At 44.6% G+C, this 27,795-nt stretch overlaps 1 protein-coding gene across 1 annotated transcript in view; it reads right to left on the reverse strand.

The window, feature by feature from the left end:
• Nucleotides 1-27,795, reverse strand: part of CECR2 (CECR2 histone acetyl-lysine reader) — an 849,481-nt gene that overhangs the window by 53,888 nt on the left and 767,798 nt on the right. The window contains exon 17 of the mRNA XM_078673636.1: nucleotides 25,470-26,889. Coding sequence (XP_078529762.1) covers nucleotides 25,470-26,889 — 1,420 coding nt within the window. The remainder of the gene's footprint in view (nucleotides 1-25,469; nucleotides 26,890-27,795) is intronic.

Raw genomic sequence — 27,795 nt, forward strand, 5'->3', positions numbered from 1 at the left:
TATCTCTAGAGTCGTGTGAACAAAAGGCAATTTATTTTACTCAGTCAGTACGTGCATTCTTAGTCTCATCAGATTGTAGAGAAAAGGAAGAGACGGGCGTGTTCAATAAAAGATGTTATTTATTGATCAGTCTCTTTTCTCATACAAGAGAAATGGATCGATATTATTGCAATACTTATGGTTAAGTAAAGTGCATACATTAAAAGCAGAAGTATAAAATAATACTGTAAAAACATTGATATGGTTTCTAAGCCATATGAAGGTTTAAAATGAAAAAAATATATTACATGCACGTATACATTTGACTAATCGTACTCAACTGGTGTTTCTAACTACGCCTACCCCGTGTACCTGACCTAAGCTAAATACGTGGGCGGGAATAGAAAGTTACAGTTTAAGTTAAGTTTGTTTTGCCAAGTGACTGACTAAAGAATTCTCTGCAAGGGGTTATTCAGTTCTGTACCTGGAATCTAGGATGAATGAGGGATGGTATCTCTCGTCTCTGGTCTCGATATTCCAGGCTGCCTGCGAGGGCTACCCGGAAGCGCCGGAGCTGGATTTCTCGGCAGGAGAAAAAAGCAGCTTCTCGTCCTCAGCGCGTCAAGAAGGCGGGGCTGCGCCAGCGGGGTCTGCTCTGGGCTTCGGCAAGTCTGGCTGCTCCGATCTCGTCACCACCGCGTGTGTTTGCATAGGGCAATATCGGTAATATTTATACCTTTAAGGTGCCGAGATTGACGTAAGGATGGACATAGATACGTCAATAAGGATGTCATACGACCAGGTCGTTAGCACATTCTTTTGCTGAAGTTCTCGGTGAAATCAAAACAATGCCCGCAGGGTTTTTCCCAGGTCTGTCATAGGTTTGATTTGTTTTGAGAACTCCGTATGCCTTATCAGGGGCTGGAGGAATATCGCTTGTCTAATTAGATGGCAAGCGTTATGACCTAATCAGATAACACGTTCCTGTGCCGTAGTGTGGCTTTATCAGATAACGGTTCCTGCATCATGGGGGTTTTCTGCCTCATGGGATGGCTGCTAGTTAACTTGTTAACCAGAATAGGGTCAGGAATAGGGGGATCGATACAGAACCTATAGGAATACATCACACCCACTCCACGCTAACTATGGACATATCTACTAATCTATGCATAGTAAAACATACTGTAGAGTATCGTGTATACCTTACCACCCCAAAATACATAAATGCATTTTGAAATTATCAAATATACGGAAAAAACAGTCATATGTAATATATGCACTCAAGCTGCAGAACAATGCTAAAGTAATCACGCATATCTATACATTATCACTAGTCTGTATATGAAAATCTACACATCAAATGGCTCTTAATACAGAAAAAAGGTTCGAGACCATTCCATCACAGAATAAAATAATTATGAACATACCAGCGGGCAGCTAATGTCTATAAAGTATCTAAAAATAGAAATTTTAGTTCTCTAAGAATAGTTCTTACTTTAAGCAGAAGATAAGTGTCCCGAAAAAATTCGTAAAAATATTTTGGGGCTGCTGAAAAAATTGCTGTCCGTGAACTGGAGGGAAAACTGTTCATGGTATTTTGCTTTTCTAGTCGAAGGTCAAATTCAGGGAACGCCGTGTACGAGCTTGCTCAAAAGTCTATTTCTGCTCTGGTGAGAACATCATATCATTTAGACTCTCGAAAAAGTTGTCAACAGCTTCCTGGGAGAGTTCCACTAACTCGGAAATAGGTGTAACCATGCATTCGTGCGCATGATTGTCTCCATTGACATTATGATTAATATTGCTGACAGAAGGTCGTACCTGATCGATGCCGCTTTCATCTTGAACTTCACTACCCCTTAATCGTAGTGGTGAAGCTTCCACGAATGCCGTCATCAGGATTGGTAGCCTTTGAGGGCAGCACAAAGCATGAGCCTTTATTGGACTCAACAATGTTTCTGCATCCATTGGCGCATCTGATTGTAGCGTCAGACAGGTGTCTAACACGCATTCTTCTCCGCATAGCAGGCACTTTAAGACAGGTAAAACACATCGCTGCCACATTGGTCGAAATGAAAGAAACCAAGTCATGTTCAGGTCTCTAAGCCGGGATAGTCCCAGGATGTTTGATATCCGGTCCCGGTATCCAATGGCTAGGATTGTTTCTTCCCTTGTCGCAGGTGTTTTGTCTGTGACATGGTTTGCCATAACGAAATATAAGGACTAAGAATAGGATTCCTGCAATTAGTCCCAAAATGAGGGGAAGTCCGCCAAAAATCGAATGGACGAAATCTGGAAAAATACCCAGTATGGCTTTGAATGGTGTTAATGCCATCGAAAATACTGTCTTAAATACTTTTGAGACTCCACTGGTATCAGAAATATTTAAGATTTCATTCAGGATTTCTGCGAAATGTATGGGGGGATTAGTTGATAACAATGAATGTATCTCTGCAGTCGTCCTTGCGACTAGGAGATCATACGTTTCTTTTGATGACGTGAGCCTTGTCGGCGTCTGAAGAAGCACTGTTTTCATTCTGCTTAAAGTATCTATTCGAATAGAAGTAATTTTCAAGTTGGGCCATGCCCTTGCCTCCCTGTCTGGAAAGGAGCTGGGGAACAATAAGCGTCCACAGCACTTGACCTTCGCAGTCGTAGTTACGAGATAAGGAGTCCCGGGCATAAGACTACAGCATCTGCGGTCCACAATTAGAATGTAACTCCCATTATAGAGTCTTTGAAAGAATGGTTCTATCTCTGTTGCAGGTGTGCCTAGCTGGTGACATGAAAGGTTATTTGAGTTCCCTTCACAGGCTCCATGCAAACTAATTCCGTTACACAGAAGTGTACCGCTTAGTGACATCGCACAATTGTTGCCACTAAGAAACACTTTCTGTCCTTTATTACTGACACATGCATGTGAATAGGGCAAGTTCCATGTTGTTTTAATGTACCCTTTTCCCAATTTTTCGTACATGCCAGCCTGTATATATTTTTGGCAGTATTGAAGCCTGAAGGTTGATATTGGAATATTAATTATCCCATGTATTATCCATTCACTGACAGGTCGTTCTGACATTGTCACTGGTAATCTCTCAAGTTTCTCAATGCTCAGGATTGTATAATCAGCACCCTTTGGTGAAGAAAACATGTTACTTACCTGTAACTACAGTTATCCAGTATTGGCATCTTTCATAGATTCACGTGCCTGTATCAATCCCCGTCGCCGAGATGGGAGTCCAACGGTAAAATACAAAAGTAGTGCCATAAGTAAAGAGGCCAAAGGCTATATCTTAGTAGCCTAAATATGTTATATGAAAAGGACCAAAAAGTCAGCTTCAACCAATCTAGAACACTCCCAACAGAAGCAGTTTTCCTCAGATTTTCCAAGCACAAGTGGGAAGTAAATACCCCTAAAATCGCTGAGAACTGGTTCCACGGGGAGGAGGGGAGGTGCATGTGAATCTGTGAAAGATACCAATAGTGGATAACTGTAGTAACACGTAAGTAACTTGTTTTCTTATCCAGTATTGGGGTATCTTTCATAGATTCCCATGCCTGGATCAGAATAGCAACCAGTACCCAAATTGTACTGCCGTTTGCAGATGGTGGGAGACATGCAATTTAACACTCCCAATATAAATCCACAATCTTAAAACTTTGCAATGACAAAGCATAAAAGTAATAACCATACAGTAAATATACGCATGAGGAACCTATAAATTGAGAAACATAAGAGTATGAACAGTGTAATCAATGTAACCATAAAGACAAGCGTGAAAGAAATGTAAAGAATATGACCTTAGTGAAATAGATTGCGTAATACAGCTTGTTCAACCGCTGCATCCTCCTTTTGTGCACATTGGAGGCAGTAGTGTCTTGTGAACGTGTGGTCATTTTTCCATGTCGCAGCCCGGCATATCTTGTCCAATGTAACTCTAGCAAACAAAGCCGTAGATGCAGCAACAGTCCTGGTGGAGTGTGCTTTAGCCTTCACCCTGAGAGGTTTGTTGGTTTTTTCGTGGCAAAAGTGAATAGCAGATGCAGCCCATCTGGCTATTGTTGCCTTTGTTACAGCAGTTCCTTGTTTTCCTTGACCATAGGCCACTAACAGTTGATCCGTCTTTCTAATATCCTTTGTCTTCTGCAGATAAAACATCAACATTTTTACATCTAATGAATGTAATGCCCTCTCAGCTGGACTAGATGGATTCGGGAAGAAGTTTGTAGCATTACTGGTTCGTTAAAGTGAAAATGTGTGGGTACCTTTGGAATGAACTTGGGATTCGTCCGCTGGATTACATAGTTCTGTGTAAAACGCAAGAATGGTTCTTTGATCATAAAAGCCTGAATCTCACTAAACCTCCTTGCAGAGGTAAAAGCCAGCAAGAGGGCTACTTTCCATGTGAGATATTGGAGATCTGCTTTATGGATCGGTTCAAATGGCTGTCTTATCAGTTGTGCTAACACCACATTGAGTTCCCACTCTGGAGGAGGCGAACCCACAGGAGGGAAAGTGCAGAAAAGTCCTTTCATGAATTGTTTTACAAGGGAAGACGAACATAAAGAAGGAAGCTGCGGAGATTTCCTGTACCTGGAAAGAGCAGCGAGGTAAACCTTGACTGACGACAAAGAGAGTCCAGACTCAGCCAGTGAGAGTAAGTAAGGTAACATTTGTTCAGCAGGAGCTTGGACTGGATGAACGTTATTGGTTTCACACCAACAACAAAATCTTTTCCATTTTAAACAATTCCTTTTGATAGTGCTTTCAGCACGGGATTTAGACATTATGTCTCGACAGTCTTGTGAAATACTGAGATCTTTGAACTCTAGAAATTCAGGAGCCATGCCTGCAAGTGCAGGGATTTTATCCGGAGGGCCTACCTGACCGAATCGGTTTGTCTTGCGACAACAGAAGAAGCTCCTGGAACCAATACTGTCTGGGCCAACGGGTGCAATCAGAATTAGGCGGCAGCCTTCCAGTTTCAACTTTTTGAGCACCCTGGGGATTAATGGAATGGGGGGAAAAGTGTAGGCACAGATCTCGGACCCTCTCATTGAAAGGGCATTCCCCCTTGACCCCGGTTGAGGGAACCTGCTGGCGAAATATCGGCATTTCTTGTTCAGATCCAGAGCTGGTTTGCGCCATGTCCGAAAGATCTTATTCACTTGAGTCTGCTCTTACTGCCACTCGTGGCAGCCGGATAGAGATCTGCTTAGCAAGTCTGCTAGTGTATTGTGTAGACCCTTGACATGCTCAGCCTTCACGGACATTCTGTGGAATGTAGTCCATTCCCGCAATTCTTGCGCTTCCCGAGAAAGCGTTATGGACCTTGTTCCTACTTTGTTGTTTATTGTACATGCTGGTCGTATTGCTGGTACCTTGTTTGTTTGTAGTACATGCTGGTCGTATTGTCGGTATGGACGAGCACTGAGGAACCTGCTATCCTTGGAAGGAAAGCCTGAAGAGACAAAAATATGTCACGAATCTCCAAACTGTTGAGGTGTTGCTGTTTCTGTGTCTAGACCACTTTCCCTGGATCTGTAAATACTGCAGATGACCTCCCCATCCTTCCATGGAGGCGTCTGTCGTTAAAACAAAGTCCGGGATGTTTTGCAGAAAGGTGAGACCTTGGGCAAGATTTGCGGTCTGTGACCACCAACGGAGTGCATCCACCATACGTGCAGTTATTTGGATAACATCTTTGAAAGATCCAAATGCTTGTCGCCATTGTTTCTGCAATTCCTCTTGAAGAGTTCTCATTTTGAGCCGCGCTAAAGGAATTAAGTTGATTGCTGAGGAACACATTCCTAGGAGCGATTTGAATGTTCGAACAGAAACTGACTTTCTTTTTTAAATGGTTGTTGCTAATTTCTGATGGTGCACTTGACGGTCTTGAGACAAGAACGCTTTGCATTGGGTGGTGTTCATGGATGCTCAGAGGAATAAAATGTTCTGAGTTGGAATCAAATTTGATTTGCCCTTGTTCAAAGTGAGACCTAGCGAATTGAACAGATGGAGAAAAATTGTTGTGGCAATATTGGCTTCTTGCTTCAACGGAGCTTTGAGCAGCCAATGGTCGAGGTATGGAAAAACTTGGATTTCCCCGGGATCGTAAAGTTGCGGCTACTGGTGCTAAGCATTTGGTGAAAATCCGTGGCGCTGATTTTAGGCCAAACGAGAGCACCTTGAATTGATAGTGGGTGCCAGCCACTGTGAATCGCAGATATTTTCGATGTTTTGGATGGATAGGGATATGAAAGTATGCGTCTTCCATGTCCAGAGAAGTCATGAAATCCCCTTCATTTAAGCACCCCAGAATATCGGAAAGTGTTACCATCCAGAATGTTTGTTTTTTGAGAAATGTATTGAGATTGCGGAGATCCAGAGCCGGTCGCTATTCTCCTGACTTCTTTTTGATTAGGAAGAAGCAAGAGTAGAAACCTGTTCCTCTCTGTGTGGATGGTACTTCTTCTATTGCTTTCTTGAAGAGCAGCATGATCATGACTTCTTTGTGCAATAAGTGAAGACGAGGGGAGGGGGATTCCTGGGCGGAGTGGTATGTGGTATCTGGAGAAATTCTAGTGCATGACCCTTGGTGACTAGGTCCAGCACCCAGCGGTCAGAAATGATCTTGTGCCACCGCTGTGCATGAGCAGAAATATTCACACCCACAGGTATGGTTGACTGGCACCCTGAGAAGCTCATTGTTTTCTGGCAGAATCACAGCCTTGTTGCTGTATCCGCTTCCGGCCACCCTGGCGAGAGAAACCAGCCGTCGATGACTGACGGTATTGAGGTTGGTATTAGCGATACTGCAGATTCGACTGATAGACACCCCGATATGTAGTGAATCTTCACCCTCTGGCTCCTCTGAAAGGAATGTGTCTGTATTGTAGAGCACTTCCAGATTTTGCAGTGTCTGTGTAATTTTTGATTGCAAAAAGGGTGTCATCTATTTGTGTCCCAAACAGTGAATCCCCATCACAAGCCATGTCCAGGATCTTCGTCCGAACTTCGGGTCTAAAGGTAGTCGCTTTAAGCCAACCCTGGCGCCGAAGAACTGCTGCCCCAGCTAATTGCCGAATGCTCATGTTGTCGATGTCCAACTGCAGTCAATTGTTTAAGAGGCAGCTCGCTCACCCTCCCTCTAATAAGATCTTCCGGGCTTCCTCTCGATGATCCTCTAGGATAAGATCTATCAATCCTGCTATGTCGGACCACATTTGGCGGTCATAACGGCCAATGATTGCCAAGGCATTAGCAGCTCTAATTGAAGCTGCAGCCATAGAAGAGATTTTTTTCTCTAAAAAGGTCCATACGACGTCCCTCCTTGCCTGGAGGAGTGGTAATTGGTGTTGCAGGGCTTTTCGAATGCTGTTGTGCAGACAGATATTGCCAAATCTGGCCTCAGATGACTTATGAGGCAAGATGGACTGTTCTCTGGAGCGCGGTGTTTTTTCTCTGTACGAGGTAGCACCGCAGTTATGGATGCTGGCTTCTTTATGATTTTCACGCCGTCTTGCCAGATGTAATCAATGATGGGAATAGAGCGAATGATCTTTCTAGTATCCTCCTTGAAGTCATGTAAAAAGCAGTCTGTTTGTTTGACCGTAATAGGGAGCTGGAACCTAGTAGCTGCTCTATGTATCAAATTATGAAATCCTCCGATGTCTTCAGGAGGAGAATCAGAGGGTAAATGAGGAGGCGGAGATGGTGTCTCGATGATATAGTCTCAGGGATATGGCGCATTAGCCTGTTTAGGTAATTAGCCTTCCTCAACTTCTTCATCCGAGGAGGAAGTGTTTTGATGGCCAGTGTCAAGTGGACCTTGTGCAGGAGCCGGTGTACTAGGTAGAGTTGGCTCTGGTACTGGAACAGGAACCTCTACTTGTGGAATTGGGCTCTTTGTCTGGATTTGTTGCAGCGGAAATCCGATGATAATCCGTCAACATAGCCTGTAGGTCTTGAATAAGTGCTGGAGGAAGATGAGCCATTTCCCTCTGACGAGATTCCTGCCTATGAAGGAATTGATATGTATGACGTGGGGCCATATATTGTTCACAATAGTAATGCTCCGCCTGATAATTATCGTCCTCATCAGTGTCTTGGTACTTAACGTTGAGCTCAGATGGACTACGAGACACTGTATGGATAGTCCTCCTCCTCCTCTTCATAATAATCCTCATCCTCTATAAAACCCTCTAACAGGTGGGATGGTGGTAGAGGGTAAATTTTACTGTAATCCTGAAAAGGCTGTAGAAAAGGTCTCTGAAATGTCTTTAGTTGAGAAACTCTTGCCGATTTTGGAGTGGACGATGCAGAAATAAGAATAGTAGGAATGTTTCTCGTCTACGGTCCTGTCGTCAACCGTGGTAATATAACAGGGCCAATTCATAGACTATGTCTGTAGGGTTATCGTCGACGGTGCAGTCGTCGATGCTTCTCCCATCGACTGTCGTCGCCGACTGTGTTGTCGCAGTTGGAATCTTTATCAACGGTAGCCTTGTCGACGGCTTCTTCGTCGACGGGCTTCGACGATGGTCTCGTCTTAATAGTAATCCTCGCCGACGAGATAAAATAGCCGTCGTCGAAATAGTTGCCGTCGACGAAGTAACGCATTCCGTCAACGATGTGGTAAAAGTCGTCGACAGATTGTTTGTGTTTCCTACTCACAGATTCTGAAGAGGATGATATTGGATGCTCTATGAGTGGAGTAGAACGGGGGGGGGATGATGCTGGTTCCTCTCTTTGTGAAGAGATTTTTCCTGGGAAGTTTTCAGATGTTTTCTTCCCTCACCTGAGGAACCTTCGTGAGACCAAGTCCTCTTGCTAGATGTGGAAGCTCGGTCCTCTTCCTCAGCCGAAGAAAGACGTTCTTTAGACTTGAGCCATAAAAGTAATCTTGCCTCTCTGTCCCTCAGAGTCTTGCTGGGAAAGGTATGGCAGATTTTTTAGTCTTAAGCCTCATGTTTGGGGTAAAGGCAATAAAGAGAATCTTTATGAAGAACATCAACATGGACCCTCTTCCTCCAACAGGTCCTGCAGGAGCGAAGAGGCCCTCCTTGCTTGTCAGACATACTTGCTTGAAGAGCTGAAGAGAAGAAAGCTGAGTAGCACTCAGGGAGACTCCCTTCCACACGACGTGCGGTGAAAATCTGAGAACTGCTTCTGTTTGGATTGTTCTAGAGGGTGCCGATAGCTGATTGGTTGGAGCGGACTTTTGGTCCTTTTGATATAAGGCTACTAAGATATAGCCTTTGGCCTCTTTTGGCCTATCTATTACTTATGGCACTACTTTAGTATTTTACCGTGGGACTCCCATCCCGGCGACAGGGAATGATTCAGGCATGTTAATCTATGCAAGATACCACAATACTGGATAAAATCTGAAACCAAAAGGCATCAATGCATCCTCAGCCAACCTGACTTTAGGGAGCCCAGCCAGTGGTGCTCAGGCCCAGGTCCCAACTCACCTGTCCAGCAGTGGTCACCTTAATCCAGCCATCCAGCCTCCTGGCCCCAACCTGCAGCCTCTTTGTGTGAACAAGATCCTACATTCATTTGCAATGTGCGCCTGACACTTATTTGCATCCTGCACCCAGTGCCACTGGTGGTGTTGCTTTGGTGCTGCCTTGTGGCTCTCCCCGAGCTTACCTTAACCTTCGGGCCTCAGCCCTGAACCCACGGGTACCTACCTGCTTGTTTGGTGCCCCAGATCTCCACTGATTAACATTGGGCTCAGTGACCTCTGCACCAGGTCCCCTCAGTGCCACTGGTGGCGCAGTACCTATCAAACTGAACCTTGCCCAGTGTTGGTCTAAACCCCCGAAGAATGAAGGAGTAAGTTGTGTACTTAACTGTTAATGCAGGTACCTTAGGATTGCATTACATTTCAACTGTCTATCTTTTACAACTGATAAGAAAACAATTTACTTACCTGTAACTTCAGTTATCCAGTATTGGTATCTTTCATAGATTCACATGCCTGAATCATCCCCCGTCGCTGAGGTGGGAGTCCCACGGTATATACAAAAGCAGTACCAAAAGTAAATTACAGTAGTAGGCCCTATGAGAAGGCCTGAGGCCTAGATTGTAGTAGCCTATCTACCTCATTATGCTAAAAAGACCAAAGTCTTTGCTCCAACCAATCAGCTTACAGCACCCTCTAGAACCCTCTCTGCAGAGCCAGTTCTCAGATTTTCGTTAGCACAAGTGGGAATGAGTATCCTAAAATTAGAGAACTGACTCTCCAGGGAGGAGGGTGGGTGCATGTGAATCTATGAAAGATACCAATACTGGATAACTGAAGTTACAGGTAAGTAACTTGTTTTCTTATCCAGTATTGGGGTATCTTTCATAGATTCACATGCCTGAATCAGAATAGCAAGCAGTAAGCCAGGCAAAAGTCGGTTGCGGATGGTGGGAGACTTATCTTGGTGCACCCCCATGAACTTATATTGAACAAGCAACAATTGCAAAGTAAATGATCTACTAATAAAACATGACTACATTAAAAAAAGTAGTCGTATAGAATTTCACAGGCAAGGAATATTAGCATAACAAACAAGCAATCTGAAATACATGCACTTCTTTTATATCAACAAAATACTGAATAGTGTATACTCATTAAATAATGAACCAAACATTGTTACCCGAGTATGTTCTTATGGAAACAGGTGACGTAAAACCGCTTGACCAACTGCCGCATTCTCTTGGTTTGCTGATTGCAGGCAGTAATGTCTTGTAAATGTGTGGACATTTTTCCATGTCGCAGCACGGCAAATGTTCTCTAGCGTCACTCCTGCAAACAATGCTGTGGATGCTGCTACACCCCTTGTAGAGTGAGACCTTACAGCCCTTTGTAGTGGTCGGTTAGCCTTAACATTGGCAGAAATGGATCGCAGAGGCTATCCATCTGGAAATTGTGGCTTTAGTGACCACTTTTCCCAGTGTAGTTTGGCCATAAGCCACGAATAGCTGATCTGACTTCCTGAAGTTCTTTGTTCTTTGAAGATAGAACTTTAAACATCATTTAATGTCCAAAGAATGTAGTGTTCTTTCCGCCGGGGTTGTAGGATTTGGAAAGAAAACCTGCAATTTCACTGGTTCATTCAGATGAAACGGAGAAGGCACTTTGGGTATGAAAGTTGGATTTGTTCGAAGAGTGACATACTCTTGAGAAAAATGTAAGAAAGGTTCTTTGATAGTGAAAGCCTGAAATGTCTCCTATTCTCCTGGCAGAAGTGAGGGCTAAAAGTTGGGCGACCTACCATGTCAGGAATTTGAGGTTGGCTTTGTGGATCGGTTCGAACAGGTGCTTCATCAGCTGTGAGAGGACCGTGTTGAGTTCCCATTCTGGTGGTGAAGGTTTAACTGGAGGATAAGTCCGGAAAAGACCCCTCATGAATTGTTTAATTAGCGATGAACAGCATAGTGATGGAGTGTCAGCCACCTTCCTGAACCTGGATAAAGCCGCTAAATGGACCTTTATGGACGAGAAATAAAGACCAGAGCGAACCAAATGCAAAGATAAGGCAGAATTTTTTCCGTTTGAGCCTCAATAGGGTGTAAAGCGTTTGAATTACACCAGGAGCAGAAACGCTTCCATTTGAGACGATAAGTCTTCAACGTGCTCTGGGCTCGTGCTTTCTTTAAGATGTCTCAGCAGTCTTGAGGAATTTGGATGTGTTGAAATTCTAAGAAGTTAGGAGCCATGCGTGCAATTTCAGCGATTGAGGGTCTGGGTGAAGTATCTGACCCTTGTTGCGTGACAGTAGTGTTGGAGTTGGCAGAAGTTTGATCGGAGGCTCCTGTGATAGTAACATAAGCTCCTGAAACCAAAATTGACGAGGCCATCTGGGAGCAATTAGAAGGAGATGCAGCACTTCAATTTCATCTTGCGCAACACTCGCGGAATCAATGAGATCGGAGGAAAGGCGTAAGCATAGATCCCTGACCATCGCATGGACAGGGCATTCCCTCTTGATCCCTGTTGAGGGATCTGCTGGCTAATACCGGCATTTCTTGTTCTGCCGGGTTGCAAATAGATCTAACATTGGTTTGCCCCAAGTCTGAAACACCCTGTTCAGTTGAATGTTTTTCCAACTCCCACTCATGGCAATCCGACGAGGACCTGCTTAGTTTGTCTGCTAGGGTATTGTGGAGGCCCCTGACGTGTTCTGCCTTGAGAGTTATGTTGTGAAGTGTCAGCCATTCCCATAACTCTTGGGCCTCTTTGGACAGTGTAGCTGACCTTGTCCCTCCTTGATTGTTTACATAAAACATGCTGGTGGTATTGTCCGTCCGGACCAGGACTGAGGACCCTACTATTCTGGGAAGGAAAGCTTGTAGAGATAGAAAAATGGCTCTCAACTCTAGACTGTTGAGACTATTTGCCTTGCACCTGTAAGTCTTGGAGATGACCTCCCCAGCCCTCCATGGACGCCTCCGTCGTCAGAATGAAATCTGGAGGAGTTTGCAAGAATGTGAGTCCTTGTTTCAGATAGTGTAGTTGTGTCCACCATTGAAGAGCCAATAAAAGTCGAGGAGGCCCCCTTATGTGAAAAGGTCTGGGACCAGGGGTTATCAATCTGAGAAAGTACTAGTGTCCCTGTTTGTACATAGACCTTAGATGTGGTCTCAAACATACACTTTTTAGTTTCCTAGTTTTTGGCAAATCTACCAGCCCCAATAGAAAGAAGACCTTCTGCAGTATGAAGGACTCACCCTGATGGATATTCGTATCTTATAGCGTTTATACAGTGTTAACTCGTTAACAAGATTATAGTGACAAAGCGGCATCCAGTTACAAAATTATAAAACAATTTAAGTAAAGAGTAATGTGAACAAAACTAGAATTTTATATAAAAAACATACATATGTTTATTCTACGTCTTAGCGTAGTATCAAAGTATAAAAACAGTGCATAAAATCATACATTCATGACATCAAACACATATTACAAAAAATCATTAATACAAATTAGCACAAATGGTTTAAAAAGTTCGTAAAGAACAGGTGTCGACGCAGCGTTTCGGGTATGTGCGATAAGAACCTTCTTCAGGACGGTTTCTATAAAGAAACACAGAATTACTATATCGTAATGGTACATACATTGCCTATATCTAACTGTTCAATTTATTTTCAATAGTATTTCCTAGATGTCCTACAGAATACATATCATACACTATGCAAAGAGTCAAGAAAATTCATTCTATATTGTTGCTATACATTTTTACACTGGTGCCCTCTAACTTCATATGGTAGTTTTGCCAAAAATCAGGAATAGATGAAAGAATGGAAATGCATGGAACGAAGGGATGATTGAATATAACCCTGCATTATTTATAAAGGGAGGTAGATGGATTCATATGGTCTCTTTGTTCTTACCTCAAATTAAAAAACTCAGTGTTATCTCTGAGATGTGGACATAGACCGGGGCCTAATTTGAACACACCGGATTAGATGAAATAGATGCTATTCTGGGAAGGAACACTTGTAGAGATAGAAAAATGGCTCTCAACTCTAGACTGTTGAGACTATTTGCCTTGCACCTCTAAGTCTTGGAGATGACCTCCCCAGCCCTCCATGGACGCATCCGTCGTCAGAATGAAATCTGGAGGAGTTTGCAAGAATGTGAGTCCTTGTTTCAGATAGTGTAGTAATGTCCACCATTGAAGAGCCTCTACCATGCGTGGGGTGATTGTGATGGTGTCCTCGAAAGAGCCCGTTGCTTGCTGCCATTGAAGATGTAGCTCTTCCCGTAGAGGCTGCATTTTGAGACGAGCCAATGGAATGAGATTGATGGCCGAAGAGCACATTCCCAGAAGTGACGCGAAGAGTCGAACTGAAAGTGACCTTCTTCTTGATAGTTTTATGGCCAATGCTTGTAGACGGAGTTGCCGCTCTTGAGACAAGAATGCCTTGCACTGTATCGTGTCTAGACAAGCTCCTAGGAATAGCAGGGTCCTTCTCGGAGTCAATTGAGACTTGCTTTCGATGACCGTGAGTCCTAAAGATGAAAAGGGTGCGGCAGAGTGCAATGTCGGTCTTTACTTTGAACTTTGACGGACCTTTGACTAGCCAGTCGTCCAAGTACGGGAAAACCTGGACCCCTGATGAGCGTAGTGCTGCCGCTACCGGAGCCAGGCACTTTGTAAAAATCCTTGGAGCAGACTTGCGGCCAAATGGAAGTACTTTGAACTGATAATGGGCGCCAGCCACAGTGAAACAGAGATCATTTCGATGTTTTGGGTGGATTGGGATGTGGAAGTATGCATCTTCCATGTCCAAAGAAGCCATAAAATCTCCCTCGTTGAGGCAACTTAAAATGTCCGAAAGAGTGACCATTCAAAACTTTGCTTTTTGAGATATTTGTTGAGATTGTGCAGGTCTAGGATCGGTCGCCATTCCACTGATTTCTTTTTTATGAGGAAAAAACGGGAATAGAAACCTGTCCGCCTCTGATGGATTGGAACTTTCTCTATAGCGTTTTTGAGGAGCATTGCATGAGCTTCCTTGCAATTTAACAAACCCCCTGGTTGTGACAGATAATCATTTGTCTTGATAAAGGTGGTTACTACAAGGCGAACCCACCGAAAGGCGTCGACGCAATAACTGGTATAATTCAAGTCTCCAACATCAAAGTTGATTTGCTGATGTTATAGCGATACAATTCCGGTGCAATGAAAACTGAGCCAGAATATACAATTTGTACTCAATAATTTTATTTTGTACCTGTTCTGTCATTTTTTTCAATTGTGCAGGCCGCAATTGGTTGTATTGTTTTAATTGTATTTTAAGACTAGGAATTTAGATTAGTTAACCCTACAACTGTGTGTTTTTTAAGTTTATTCAAAATAAATGAATTTTTAACTCTATATGTTTTGTTGTACGTAATTATGACATTGTAAGGTTTGGTATAGCAACCTGTGTTTAGTTCTGTTCATACATGAGCTTCCTTGAGCAATAAGTGAAGATGAGGGGGAGGGGGACCCATGGGCGGAGTTGTTGGAGGTTTGGTGATAAACTCCAGGGTATGTCCATGCTGTACCAGGTCCAACACCCATTGATCGGTAGTGTTGTGCTGCCACTGTTGTTGGAAGGCAGATATCTTTGCGCCCACAGGGAGGGAAGGTATTGAGGTTGGCGCCCAACTGACCTCACTGTTTTCTATGAGCGTCTCGCCCTTGATTATTTGTGCGCTTTCTTCCTCCTTGGTGAGAGTAACCAGCTGTTCTGGACTAGCAATAAGAGGATTGATAGTTCTGACGATATTGAGGCTGGTATTGTTTGCCTTGTTGATAGTAACCTCCTCTGGAAGAGTAGCCACGTCCTCTTGCGCCCCTGAAAGATCCTCTTTTATACTGCAGTGAACCTAGGGATCTTGCAGTATCAGTGTCCGTTTTGATTGCTTGGAGAGCTTCGTCGATATGCTTCCGAAACAGGGACTCTCCGTCATATGCCATGTCCAGTATTTTTAATTGAACCTCGGGCCGAAAGGTAGTGGCCTTTAGCCAGCACTGACGTCTCAAAACAGCAGCTCCCGCCAGCTGTCTAAAATTCGTGTTCGCAATGTCTAATGTGCAGTCAATAGTTTCCGCAGCTGCGCGCTCTCCTTCCATTAGGATCTTGCGAGCCTCTTGTCTTTTGTCCTCCGGAATCAGATCTATGAGCCCAGCCATGTCGGACCATATTTGACGATCATAGCGCCCTAAAATCGCCAAAGAATTTGCCGCTCTGATGGATGCAGCAGCCATAGTGGAGTTGTTTTTACCAATAAGGTCCAAACGCCGCCCCTCCTTATCTGGTGGTGTAGTAATGGGGGTGGCTGGGTTCTTCGACCTTTGTTGCGCGGCCTGTGAAATGACCGAATCCGGCCGCGGATGACCAATGAGGCATAAAGGACTACTGAGTGGGGCACGATATTTTTTGTCTATTCGTGGTAACACGGCAGGCACAGAAGCGGGATTTTTCATCACCTTGATGCCCTCTTGCCAGATGTAATCTATATTAGGAATGGCTATAGACCCCTTCCTAGTTTCCTCTCTAAAATCATGAAGAAAACAGCCTGTTTGCTCCACCGTCACCGGAAGCTGAAATCTATTTGCAGCGCACTGCATAAGATTATGGAATCCACCTATATCTTCAGGTGGCGAGTCTGAAGGTCGTGGAGTTGGTGGAGACGGCATAGGAATAACGTAGTCATCCCACGGATCCGATGGAGGTATGTTCTGTAACTCTCCTTCCTCTACTTCTTCGTCCGAAGAAGTGTCCGGGGTTTGTGTAGGCAAACCAGGTTGCGGAGTTTCCATGACTGGAGTAGGCGGAGGAACTTGAGGTGGAGGAACCGGGACAGCAGGTTGAGCTGGTTGCGGCGGAAAATGTTGTTTATAATCCGCGAGCATAGCCTGTAAATCCTGAATACGGCTTGGCGGTAAGTGACTGACCTCTGAAACCTGAAATGGCCTTTGGTATTCCGTATGATGAGGCACTACAATGTCCTTCTGGTAATAATGTCCTGAATATGTATCATCTTCGTCATCATCCTGGCACTTAATATGGAGTTCAAATGGATGGTGAGCCACTCCAAAAGCTCCCTCATTGTCGTCGTCCTCAAAATCTTCTTCCTCATCATCAGCGTAAGATTCTAACAGATGAGAAGGCATGAGCCGTGAGATATAAGATCCTTGTTGCCTCTGGTATGATACCAGCTGGAAGGTTTTTGAATAGAGTGGGTCGAGACGGTCGTCGACGGTAGCGTAGATGACTTCGTCTACGGGGGCTTCTTCGTCAACTTATGCTTCTTCGTCGTCGAGGCGGTCGTCGACGAGGGTTCTTTTAGCCACAATACATATTTTTGTAGACAGAATAGGAGAAGTGATGGCTGTGGTGGAGATCATAGCCATAGATGAAGAAGTCGAAGTAGAGATGGTAGTCACAGGTGAGGAGACAGAAGAGCTCTTACTCACGGTTTTCTTGGACAAATCTTTGGTAGCTGAGGCTCCAGAGATAGTATGTGGAGATCTCTGTGAAGAGCCTGAAGTGGAGTGGGAGGTTTTAGTATGCTTTCTCCCCTCACTTGAATTATCCTTTTGAGATCTCGCTCTCTTACTGGAGGTAGAGGCTCTGTCTTCATCACCCGTAGAAGAGGATTTAGCCACAAAAGGACTCTGGCCTCCCTATCCCTTAAGGTTTTAGAAGGGAAGGTGCGGCAGATCTTACAATTTTTAGCCTCATGTTTTGGGTAGAGGCAATAAATGCAGTCCTTATGTTGGTCATCAACATGGACCCTTTTCTTCTCGCATGTTCTACAAGGTCTAAATAAGGCCTTCTTGTCAGACATCCTGAAACTCTGAAGAAAAAACTGAGTCAAGACTCATGGAGACTCCCTTCCACACGACGTGCGGTGAAAATCTAAGGAGAACTGGCTCTGCAGAGAGGGTTCTAGAGGGTGCTGTAAGCTGATTGGTTGGAGCAAAGACTTTGGTGTTTTTAGCATAATGAGGTAGATAGGCTACTACAATTTAGGCCTCAGGCCTTCTCATAGGGCCTACTACTGTAATTTACTTTTGGTACAGCTTTTTTATATACCGTGGGACTCCCACCTCGGCGACGGGGGATGATTCAGGCATGTGAATTTATGAAAGATACCCCGATACTGGATAAGTCCTACTGTTTCTGATTGACAATACTAAAGTATTTTACTACTGTAAAGCATTTTTACTGCCTTGCAAAACAATTCCCTTGCAAAACAAGTTCATCTTGGCTCTAAAATAAAATAACAAATTAGTAACTTTTTGTACAAAACAATTGGTTTTGTATCCAGTCTTCAACTGTGTGAAATCTTTTCTTGCCTGAGTGTGTACAACAAATGCTTAACAGAGCCCTCTGATGAGCCTAACTGCTCGACCACACTATCACAAATAGAGATTTTTCTACTTAAGCCTCTGGGGATCCACTGGACTCTGTGCACACTATACTTTACTTTGGTGTAGTATATACTGAGCCAGCTTCCTACACAGTCTGTGCATCCTCCGAACACCTCGGAGGGCCTCCAGAATTCGCTTCAGCATCTCCCTTAAAGTAGAGGAGCCACTTCCCTGCAACCTGCAGACACCGATTGCAACGTCTGGTTCACCTTTCTGCTGTTCACTGACATAGTAGCCACCCAGGAGGAGGTCACCGTGCTCCAGGAGGTAAAATCTGTCTCACCACCAAGTGTGAAGACGCCAGGGCATACTGGAGCTGCCATGCACAAATACCCGGGGTACTAGAGCTTTTGCAGCAACCAAAGCTTGTTTAAGTTTAATCTGGACCCCATCGCCGATACGACAGACTAGCCAACATGGGACATCAGCATCGCAGAGGACAGTACAGAGAGTGGCTCAGCTGCCCACCCTCACCCCCGCAGGTCTAACCAAGAACCCTGAGAGCCTTTGACGCACGGGCCCAGCCAACCACAACTCTGCACCCCAGCTCATTGGTCTGGGTCCACGACGACCAACTGCCCCCCCCCTGCTCCCAGGACCATCACAAACTGAGCTTCCTGTTGGAAGCTCCTAGACTTGTCATCAAGTACCCTTCTGCAGCCTGTTTCTAGGTGGCCCTCCTCTGCCTGTGGTGTAGCACGCAAGGCTACAAAGTTGCTTGGTACTTCCTTGCTCAGTCTAACACCTGGCTCCTTCCATCCATTCTGCATTTAAACACAACTATCTACCCTCCTCCCATACAAATAATGCTATGGAGGTAATGCTATCGATGTCCCAGCCTTTCAAACAGCAGTTTTTAACAGGGAAATGAAATCTCTGCAATTGTGTGCATAATTATAGAACTCACATTCAGGACGTGCAAAGTAAAGCCAGCAAGAGCAGCAGCGCTCCACAGCTTATTGCACTATATTTTAGATTCATACCTCATCTTCTCTTTTTGTATGGTGACAATTATTTCAGTCATCAGACATGACCACCCTATTCAATGTTTTTGATCCCTTCAACTTTCTACTTTCTGGTCATAGGTGCTCAGAACAGTGAAAAAGTAAAGGTTAGCGCTCATTCAGAGAGCCAACACAGGAAAGCAAAGAAATGTATACATGCAGATCTTAAATGAAGTCCTCTTATATCTGTCCCAACCCTCTATTAGATTACACATGGGCGTGTCTGCTACATTTGAAAGCCATGATGGAGGAATCCTAAACAGACAGCCAGCGGGTCCTTCATAAAGTCCCCTCAAGCAAGGACTATGCTACTTACCAGTATGCATCTGTTCTTGGCATATGGAGCTGCAGAGTTGTACATTTAGCAATAGATCGCCACCTGGTGTTGGGCTCGGATGATTGCAGGTTGTTGTCTTCTTGGAAGAAGTCTTTGTAGTTACGAGATAGGTGACTCCTCCCTTGGACAATACTGCGCATGGTCATCGACTCCATCCTAAGATTGTTTTTCGCCATGATGGGAAATGATGGAGGATGGAGTTAGTAGAAGTAAAGAGAAAGGATGTCCATGCGTGTGCATCTAAGTAAGATGAGTACTGGAACGGATACAAGTCCCGGGGAGGCGGGAGGGCATGTACAACTCTGCAGCTCTACATGCCAAGAACAGATGCATACTGGTAAGTAGCATATTTCGTTCGACGCATATGAGCTGCAGATTGTACATTTAGCAACGATTGTGCAGCAGTGTCTCCCCTAGCGGTGGTCGCTTGTATCCGTTGCAGCATACTGAAATAGTGTTTTAAGGACAGCTTGGCCTACTGCAGCTTGCTGCTTGGCTTGCACGTCAACACAATAGTGTTTAGTGAAGGTGTGTATGGTAGACCATGTTGCTGCCTTACATATGTCCTCTAGTGGTATGTTTCCTAAGAAAGCCATAAAGGCTCCTAGTTTGCGAGTGGAGTGCGCTCTAGGAGGAACTGTTAGTGTACGTTTAGCTTTTTGATAGCATATTTGAATACACTTTACAATCCATCTGGCAATTCCTCCTTTAGATATGGGATTGCCTTTGTGTGGGGAACAGAAAGATACAAATAGTTGTTTTGTCTTTCTGAAGGATTTAGTCCTGTCTGTGTAGTATAAAAGCTCTTCTAACATCTAGGGTGTGTAAAGCCCTTTCCGCAACAGATCTGGTTTTTGGAAAAACACTGGTAACTCTACTGATTGGTTAACGTGAAAAGGAGTAATCACTTTTGGCAGGAATTTTGGATTAGGTCTAAGAACCACTTTGTTAGGGTGTATCTAAAAAAATGGTTCTTCTATTGTGAATGCTTGTATTTCACTAAATCTTCTGAGAGAGGTGATGTCAATAAGGAAGGCAGTCTTCCATGTTAGGAATTGCAATTCACACCTGTGTAAAGGCTCAAAAGGGGGTCCCATGAGTCTTGTAAGGACAATGTTCAGGTTTCATACTGGTGCAGGTGGTAACCTAGGTGGGATTATTCGTTTTAATCCTTCCATAAATGCTTTTATCGCAGGTACTCTAAAAAGAGATAGGTGCTGTCTATTTTGTAAATAGGCTGCAATTGCTGCTAGATGCAGTCGTATGGAAGAATAAGCCAAGCTGGACCTTTGTAGGTGTAGAAGGTAACAAATAATATTTTGGATGGAAACATCCAATGGATCAATGTGATTGTTGTTACAGTATATTGCAAATCTTTTCCACTTAGCAGCATAACATACTCTAGTGGTGGGTCTTCTAGCTTCTTTAATTATGTTGATACATTCTGGTGGTAAATTTAAGTAGCCAAACTCTAAGACCTCAGGAGCCAGATTGCCAAATTCAGTTGGCTTGGTTCTGGATGCCTTATTTTTCCATGGTTCTGTGTTAACAGGGATGGCGTGAGCCGTAATTTCTGATGTGGAACCAGTGAGAGATCTAGTAGTGTGGTGAACCACGGCTGGCGTGCCCATGTGGGGGCCACTAGTATTAGTTTGAGAGACTGTTGTCTGAGCTTGCGTACTACTAGTGGAATGAGTGGGAGAGGCGGAAAAGCGTACGCAAATCTGCCTGACCAATTCATCCATATTGCATTCCCCTCCGACCGCGGGTGTGGAAACCTGGCGGCGAAGGTTGGGCATTTTGCGTTTTCGTGGGTGGCAAACAGATCTATCTGTGGGTGCCCCCACATTTGGAAGAATGGTGTAGAACCTGTGGGTGCAACTCACATTCGTGAATCTGTTGTAATTGACGACTCAACAGATCTGCTATCTGATTGTGAATTCCTGGAAGGTGTTCTACAGTCAGGTGTATGTTTTGAGGGATGGCCCATCTCCAAATGTTCTGTGCAAGCTGGGACAGTTGCAGAGAGTGTGCCCCTCCCCCTGTTTTTGTATGTAATACATAGCGGTCATATTGTCCGTCCGGATTAGAACAGCTTTGTTTTGTACTTGTACCTGAAAAGTCTTGAGTGCTAGGTAAATCGCTAGCAGCTCTAAATGATTGATGTGGAGCAGTTTTTGTTGGCTGTTCCATTGGCCTTGAGTGGTATAGTGCAGGAGATGGGCTCCCCATCCTGTGAGGGATGCATCTGTTGTCAGCACTATTTGTGGAACAGGTATTAGGAACGGCCGTCCCTTTGTCAAGTTTTTGGTGTTCCACCATTGCAGAGAGCGATATGTACGGCTGTCTACCAACACCAGGTCTGTGAGCTGACCTGATTCCACTGTTGTGCTAGACATTCTTGTAGTGGGCGCATTTGCAGTCTTGCATGAGGAACTATGAAGATGCAAGACGCCATCATGCCTATTAGTTTCATGAACACTCTGGCTTGAAGAGAGTGTTGGCATTGAAAAAGGGAGACCAAGCTCTGAATGCTTTGAATCCTGGCTTGACTGTGATAGGCTAGAGCTGATGATGTGTCTATGGTAGCTCCTAGATATTGGTGAACGTGCGAAGGCTCTAGGTGCGACTTGGTGTAGTTTATTGTAAACCCTAAGTCGTGTAATGTTTGAATCGTTTGTTTTGTGTGTTGTACACACTGGTTGAACGATCTTGCTTTTATGAGCCAGTCGTCGAGGTAAGGGAAGACATGTATCTGTTGTCTTCTGAGATGTGCTGCTACTACTGCTAAGCACTTTGTAAACACTTGTGGTGCTGTTGTGACTCCGAATTGAAGGACTTTGAACTGATAGTGTTGTCCTTGTATGACAAATCTTAGATAATTCCTGTGCGCAGGATGTATAGGAATATGAAAATAGGCGTCCTTTAGGTCTAGTGTTGTCAGAAAGTCTCCCTGTTGTAGTAATGGGAGTACTTGTTGTAAAGTGATCATGTGAAAATGATCTGATTGAATGTAGTGGTTTAGGGGCCTGAGGTCGAGGATCGGTCTTAATGTTCCGTCCTTTTTGGGTATTAGGAAATACAGGGAGTAGACTCCTGTTCCTTGTTCCTGTAAGGGGACCTCTTGAATAGCATCTTTTTGTAGAAGTGCTAGGACTTCCTGTTGAAGCAGTGTTATGTGTTCTGTGGACATTGGACGCTGCCTGGGTGGTATGTTTAGGGGGGTTGCTATGACTTCTAGGCAGTAGCCATGTTGGATAATTTGTCTTACCCACCTGTCTGTTGTGATGGATACTCTGCCCCCTACCGGTGTGGAATGTTGTAGGGTAGGCAGAGGGAAGTCACTGTTTGGGAGTGGAAGAGGAGCGGTTGTTGTTGTTACCTCTACCTCTTCCCTTATTGTTGTTGCCTCTGTACCCTCCTCAAAAGTAACACTTATTAGAGGGGGTTTGTGTATGTGTTTTAAAAGAGAACGTGTTATCTGCGCCGGTCTGCTTGGAGCCTCCTCTATAAGAGGAGCGACGAAAAGAACCTCTAGTCTGGGTAGATTGTAATGCACCCATAGACTTAACAGTGTCTGTGTCCTTTTTCATTTTTTCTAGTGTATTATCTACCTCTGGCCCGAACAACTGGTTCTGATTGAAGGGCTGGTTGAGGATGGTAGTTTGTACCTCTGGTTTGAAACCAGAAATGCGTAACCATGCAGGACGTCTGAGGATAACAGTGGTGTTAACTGCTCTAGATGCTGTGTCATCTACATCTAGTGCGCATTTAATGGAGGCATTAGATATTAGTTTGCCTTCCTGTAAGAGCTCTGCTGCCTGATCTTTGTATTGATCTGGTAGATGTTCCATTAACTTTTCTAGTTGGTCGTAGTGAGCCCTATTGTTGCGTGAGAGTAAGGCTTGTGTGTTTGCTATGCGCCATATGTTTGTTGCTTGTGCAGCAATCCGTTTCCCTGACGCATCAATGATTTTTGATTCTTTGTCAGGCGGGGGTGTGTCACCAGAAGTTTGGGAATTGGCTCTTTTACATGAATTTGACACTACTAAAGAGTCCAATGGTAGATGTCCCTTAATGTAGATAGGATCTGCTGGTGCTGGTCTATACTTTTTCTGTATTCTTGGATTTAGTACCCTACACCATACTGGATCTTTAAAAATCTCTGGGGCATGTTTAATGACCCCTTTGATCATAGGTAGTATTTGAGTAGATCTTTGTGACTGCTCAAAAGTGTCTAATAAGAAATCCTCCTCAATGGCATCAGAGTGCATTGGAACTCCGTGGTAAAGTGCAGCTCTGTTTAGTAGATGATTGAACCAAATACTATCCTCTGGAGGGGAAGGTTTTGTTGGGTAGTATCGAGGATCAGGCATGTCTGGTGCATTATTTGGTTGGAAATTATATGCATAATCTTCCTTGGAATATTCTGGGTTGACATCTTCATCCTCATCTAAGGGATATGTATGTGTCTCTGGTACATCATCCCCCCACCTAAGTCATACTCTTCGTCAGTGTGGTGTGATGATGCAGGAGATTGAGCAGGAGAAGTTATAGGCTCAATATATGGAGTAAGAGGAGAGGAAGAAGGTGAAGGAGAGGAAGGGTGCATTGGAGATGTTGCACAATCCTTTTTGGCAGGAACCACAGTTGGAAGTGGTGTGTCTGATGGTCTCTTTTTGTGTGGAATTGCTTCCACATGTCCAGTTTTTGGATTGATATAGACCTTTTTCTGCTTTGGATCTGGTCTAAATAGTTCTTCCTCTTGTATAATCCTCTTCGGCGCCGATTTCGTCGGTGTCGATAGTGGTTCTTTAGTGTTTTTTGCCTTAGGAGGAGTTATTGATTCCTGTGGCAATTTCTTCGGTGCTGAAGGTGGTTTAGGCTTGTGTGTATTAGGCCTTGTGGTCTTTGGTACCGTTATCGAAGATTTCGGCGAGGAGACAGGTTTTGTCGGGCCTGTTGCACCGGAGTCTATCTTCTCGTCTTTGTTTTTGGAGCCGTATGGTTTCGGAGTCGACGCTTTCGGTTCCGTTACTGTTTTTGGTTTCGGCACCGATGCCTGTTTAGGTTTGGGTGCCGAAGAGTCTTTGGGCGCCGAAGGGTGTGTTAGCTTCGGTGCCGAAGAGTCCTTCGGTGTCGAAGGATGTTTCGGTGCCAATGGAGGAGGTGGAATTGGCACATGTGGTTTTTTCGGTGCCGAGGCACCGGAAGGCGTAGTCTTTTTCCTCGGAGCCGAGCCGGAAGGCGGGGCGTTGGAGGGTAAATTTCGGTCTCGACTGGGCCCCATGGGCGGAGTTGCCTTTGGTTTGGGCAGTGTCTGTTGTGCAGGGGCAGAGGTACTCACGGGTTGTCGAGATGGAATCGAATCGTCCGAGTCCTCTGCTCCCGATATGATCTGGAGATCAGGCGAGTCTTCCTCGGCGACGAGTGGAGCCTCGTCCTCGGAGATATCTTCGAGTGGGTTCTCGTCCTCGGAGACGTCTTTTTCGACGATCTCCTCCTCAAAGATGGCCTCCGGTGCTGGCGCAGATCTCCTCATCTCGTGTCGACGGGCCCTCCGATCCCGAATGGTCTTTTTCGATCGGAAAGAGGCACAGGCTGTGCAGGTCGACTTGTCGTGTTCTGGCGAGAGACAGAGGTTGCAAACCTCGTGATGGTCGCTATGAGGGAATTTTGCTCGACATATCGGGCATCTCTTGAATGGAGTTCTGTCCATGAGTCGTAGGCCGTACGGGGCCGATAGGCCCAACGGCCCGCATCGACGCACCGGGATGTAGCTGGTGATGTCATAAAGTGTCTTCGATGTCGAAAGTTGTTTGTCTAAAGTTTCATGCTTCGAAAATGCCGAAAAAAGTCTTTTCTAGCCGGAGCGGAAAACTTTCATCCGAACCCAGTGGCGGAAAAAAACAATCTGAGGATGGAGTCCATGACCATGCGCAGTATTGTCCTAGGGAGGAGTCACCTATCTCGTGACTACAAAGACTTCTTCCAAGAAGACCAAAACAACCTGCAATCATCCGAGCCCAACACCAGGTGGCAATCTATTGCTAAATTTAAAATCTGCAGCTCATATGCCGCGAACACAGATATTTTTGCAGCTCCTCTCCAGTTCTTTCCAACTGAACAGTATAATGTTACTATTGCTTCTACCATAAATTACCCTGTCCGTAAACATCTGGTAATTATTAAAATGTGTTTCACATTATCCTTACCCTGCTTGCTGATACATGTCCTGGAACGACCCCATACTTCCCCTTTGCTCCATCATGATGGCTTGAAAATGTCCCCTGTTCTCTTCCAGGCACCGATACACTGGTCCCTCATTAGCAAAGCCATTAGTCCGAGTTGAGGTTTGACACTGAGATGGGTGGGTAGGCATTGATGATGGATATCCCCTCACATGGAAGGTACCTGATGGGTGTTGGGATCCAAAAGAAGAGGCATGCACAGTGTCAACATGAGATCGAAAAGCAGTGCCATTGAAACCCATACCAGGGTTTGTCAGCCGAGCGTCACCTGGAAACTTGTTAGTATCCATGGTGCTCGGACGCTTGGTGGCTACAGTCTGGTTATCAAGATCAAGAAATTCTTTGGGGCTTTCTGGTCTTTCTTCAGATTCTGGAGACTTCTCTTCCTCAGTTCCTAGATCCTGATTTTCCTTCGGCACAGCTTTGGGTTCCATGTCCATCAAGTCGGGGGACAGCAGTGCCATACTTGATAATTCACATCCTTGAAAAACAGTTGATGCACCCTGGTTTGTAAAACAGTTTCTGGGAGCAGGTGTGGACATGGCAGGCACATAACTGGCAGATGATGTGGAGGGTGGTGCAGGTCTTTTCCAGTCTGAATAGCCTTGATTGCTTGGAAAATAGATAGGCTGTTGATAGGGATATGGTGGTTCTGCACGAGGCAGAGGATGTGGTGGACGCTGGTAATGAAATGGCATTCTTTGAGGTGGATACTGGGGAAAGATCCCAGGATGAGGTGCAGGATGACTCTGCTGGTGACTTTGAACTGGAAAACGTTGCTGGTGAGATGATGGTGGAGGCTTCTCCATTCCATGGGAGAAGCCCTGCAGTCCTGGGTTGATGCAATACCCTTCAGCCTTTGGATGCTCAATGCCAGATGTGTAGATAGGAGGACCTTGGTTCAAAGAGGAATTATCTACAACAGGCTTCATGTCTGTGTTAGTATTGATTTCGTTCTGTTGAGCGCCAACTGCCGGAATTTCTGGAATTGTCTTTCCGTTGGCACTTGGAGATGTCTTAAACTCAGCATCTGTAGACACAGCTATAGCGTTCTCTCCTTTTCTAATACAGACACCTGGGGATCCACCACTTCGAGCAAAAGCTTCACCCTCTGCTGTGCTGCTATTTGACACATGTTGTGGTGAGGTCCTGCAAAGCTCGCTACCTTCCATACTGTCATTCTTCCCTTGTGTATTTCTTGCAGTCTTTTTTTTCACGGTACGGGGTCCCTGTTTATTTTTCGTCGATCCAGCTGCACTGGAAATCCTGCTGATGGACTCTTCCTGAGGCGGGGACACCAGTGGCATAGGTGTCGTTTCGTCCAAGGCACCAGAAATGTGAGCTACAGTTCCTCTCTCTTGTTGTGGCTGTTCAGAATGGGAAGCTTTAATATTTTCAATATTAAAAGATTAAGAGTGCCAAGAAGAACAGGGGAGAGAAGAAAATATGTAAACAACAATTAGTCTACAGGTCAGGAATGTACATAAAATAAACACATAAAAAGAAACATTGAGCACAACATCTGTGTGTATTTTACAATTTCCTAGTGAATTTGAGCCATCTTATGTACTCTTTGCATAATCAGTACCTATCAGATTTAACAAGCCGGTCTTCTTAAGCAGCCATGCTATTAATAGATGGAGTCAGTCACCCAGCTGCTGGCAGGTTTAAAACCCTCCTCTCTGTGGCAGAGGCAGATGGAACTGCTCAAAGAGGAACCAAGACTGTCTGCTAGACACATTGTCTCTAAACGTGCACAGTGAGTGAATTTTTGATGCATTTTCATTCATGCACAAGTGGTGAAAAGTATGCCCTCCGAGCAGGACATTAAGTGGAAAAGACTGATCTTTAGACTGATGTGGAAGTCCTAGAGTGCACAAGGTAAAAAGACAAGCATTTGCAATGCAATAGGTCTCGCATTAGGAAAGTTTGAACTATTGGTATTGTAAATGACAAATATTTTATTTATGTGTTGGTTTTGAAAGTCGCAAAATTAATAACTGTCATTTACAATGCCAACACTTTTAACTTTCGCAAATGTGACACCTATAGCATTTGTAATGCAATATGTGTTGTATTTACGTGACTTAGATGTATTGATATTACAAATAACAATTGCTATGAGGGCGATAGAGTGAGGGCGATAATAGAGTGAGGGCGATATAGATAGAGCGAGGGCGATAGATAAAGCGAGGGCGATAGATAGAGCGAGTGAGGGCAATAGATAGAGCGAGTGAGGGCAATAGATAGAGCGAGTGAGGGCAATAGATAGAGCGAGTGAGGGCAATAG

The sequence above is a fragment of the Lissotriton helveticus genome, chromosome 1_1 (assembly GCF_964261635.1).
Source record: "Lissotriton helveticus chromosome 1_1, aLisHel1.1, whole genome shotgun sequence".
NCBI classification, from domain to species: domain Eukaryota; kingdom Metazoa; phylum Chordata; class Amphibia; order Caudata; family Salamandridae; genus Lissotriton; species Lissotriton helveticus.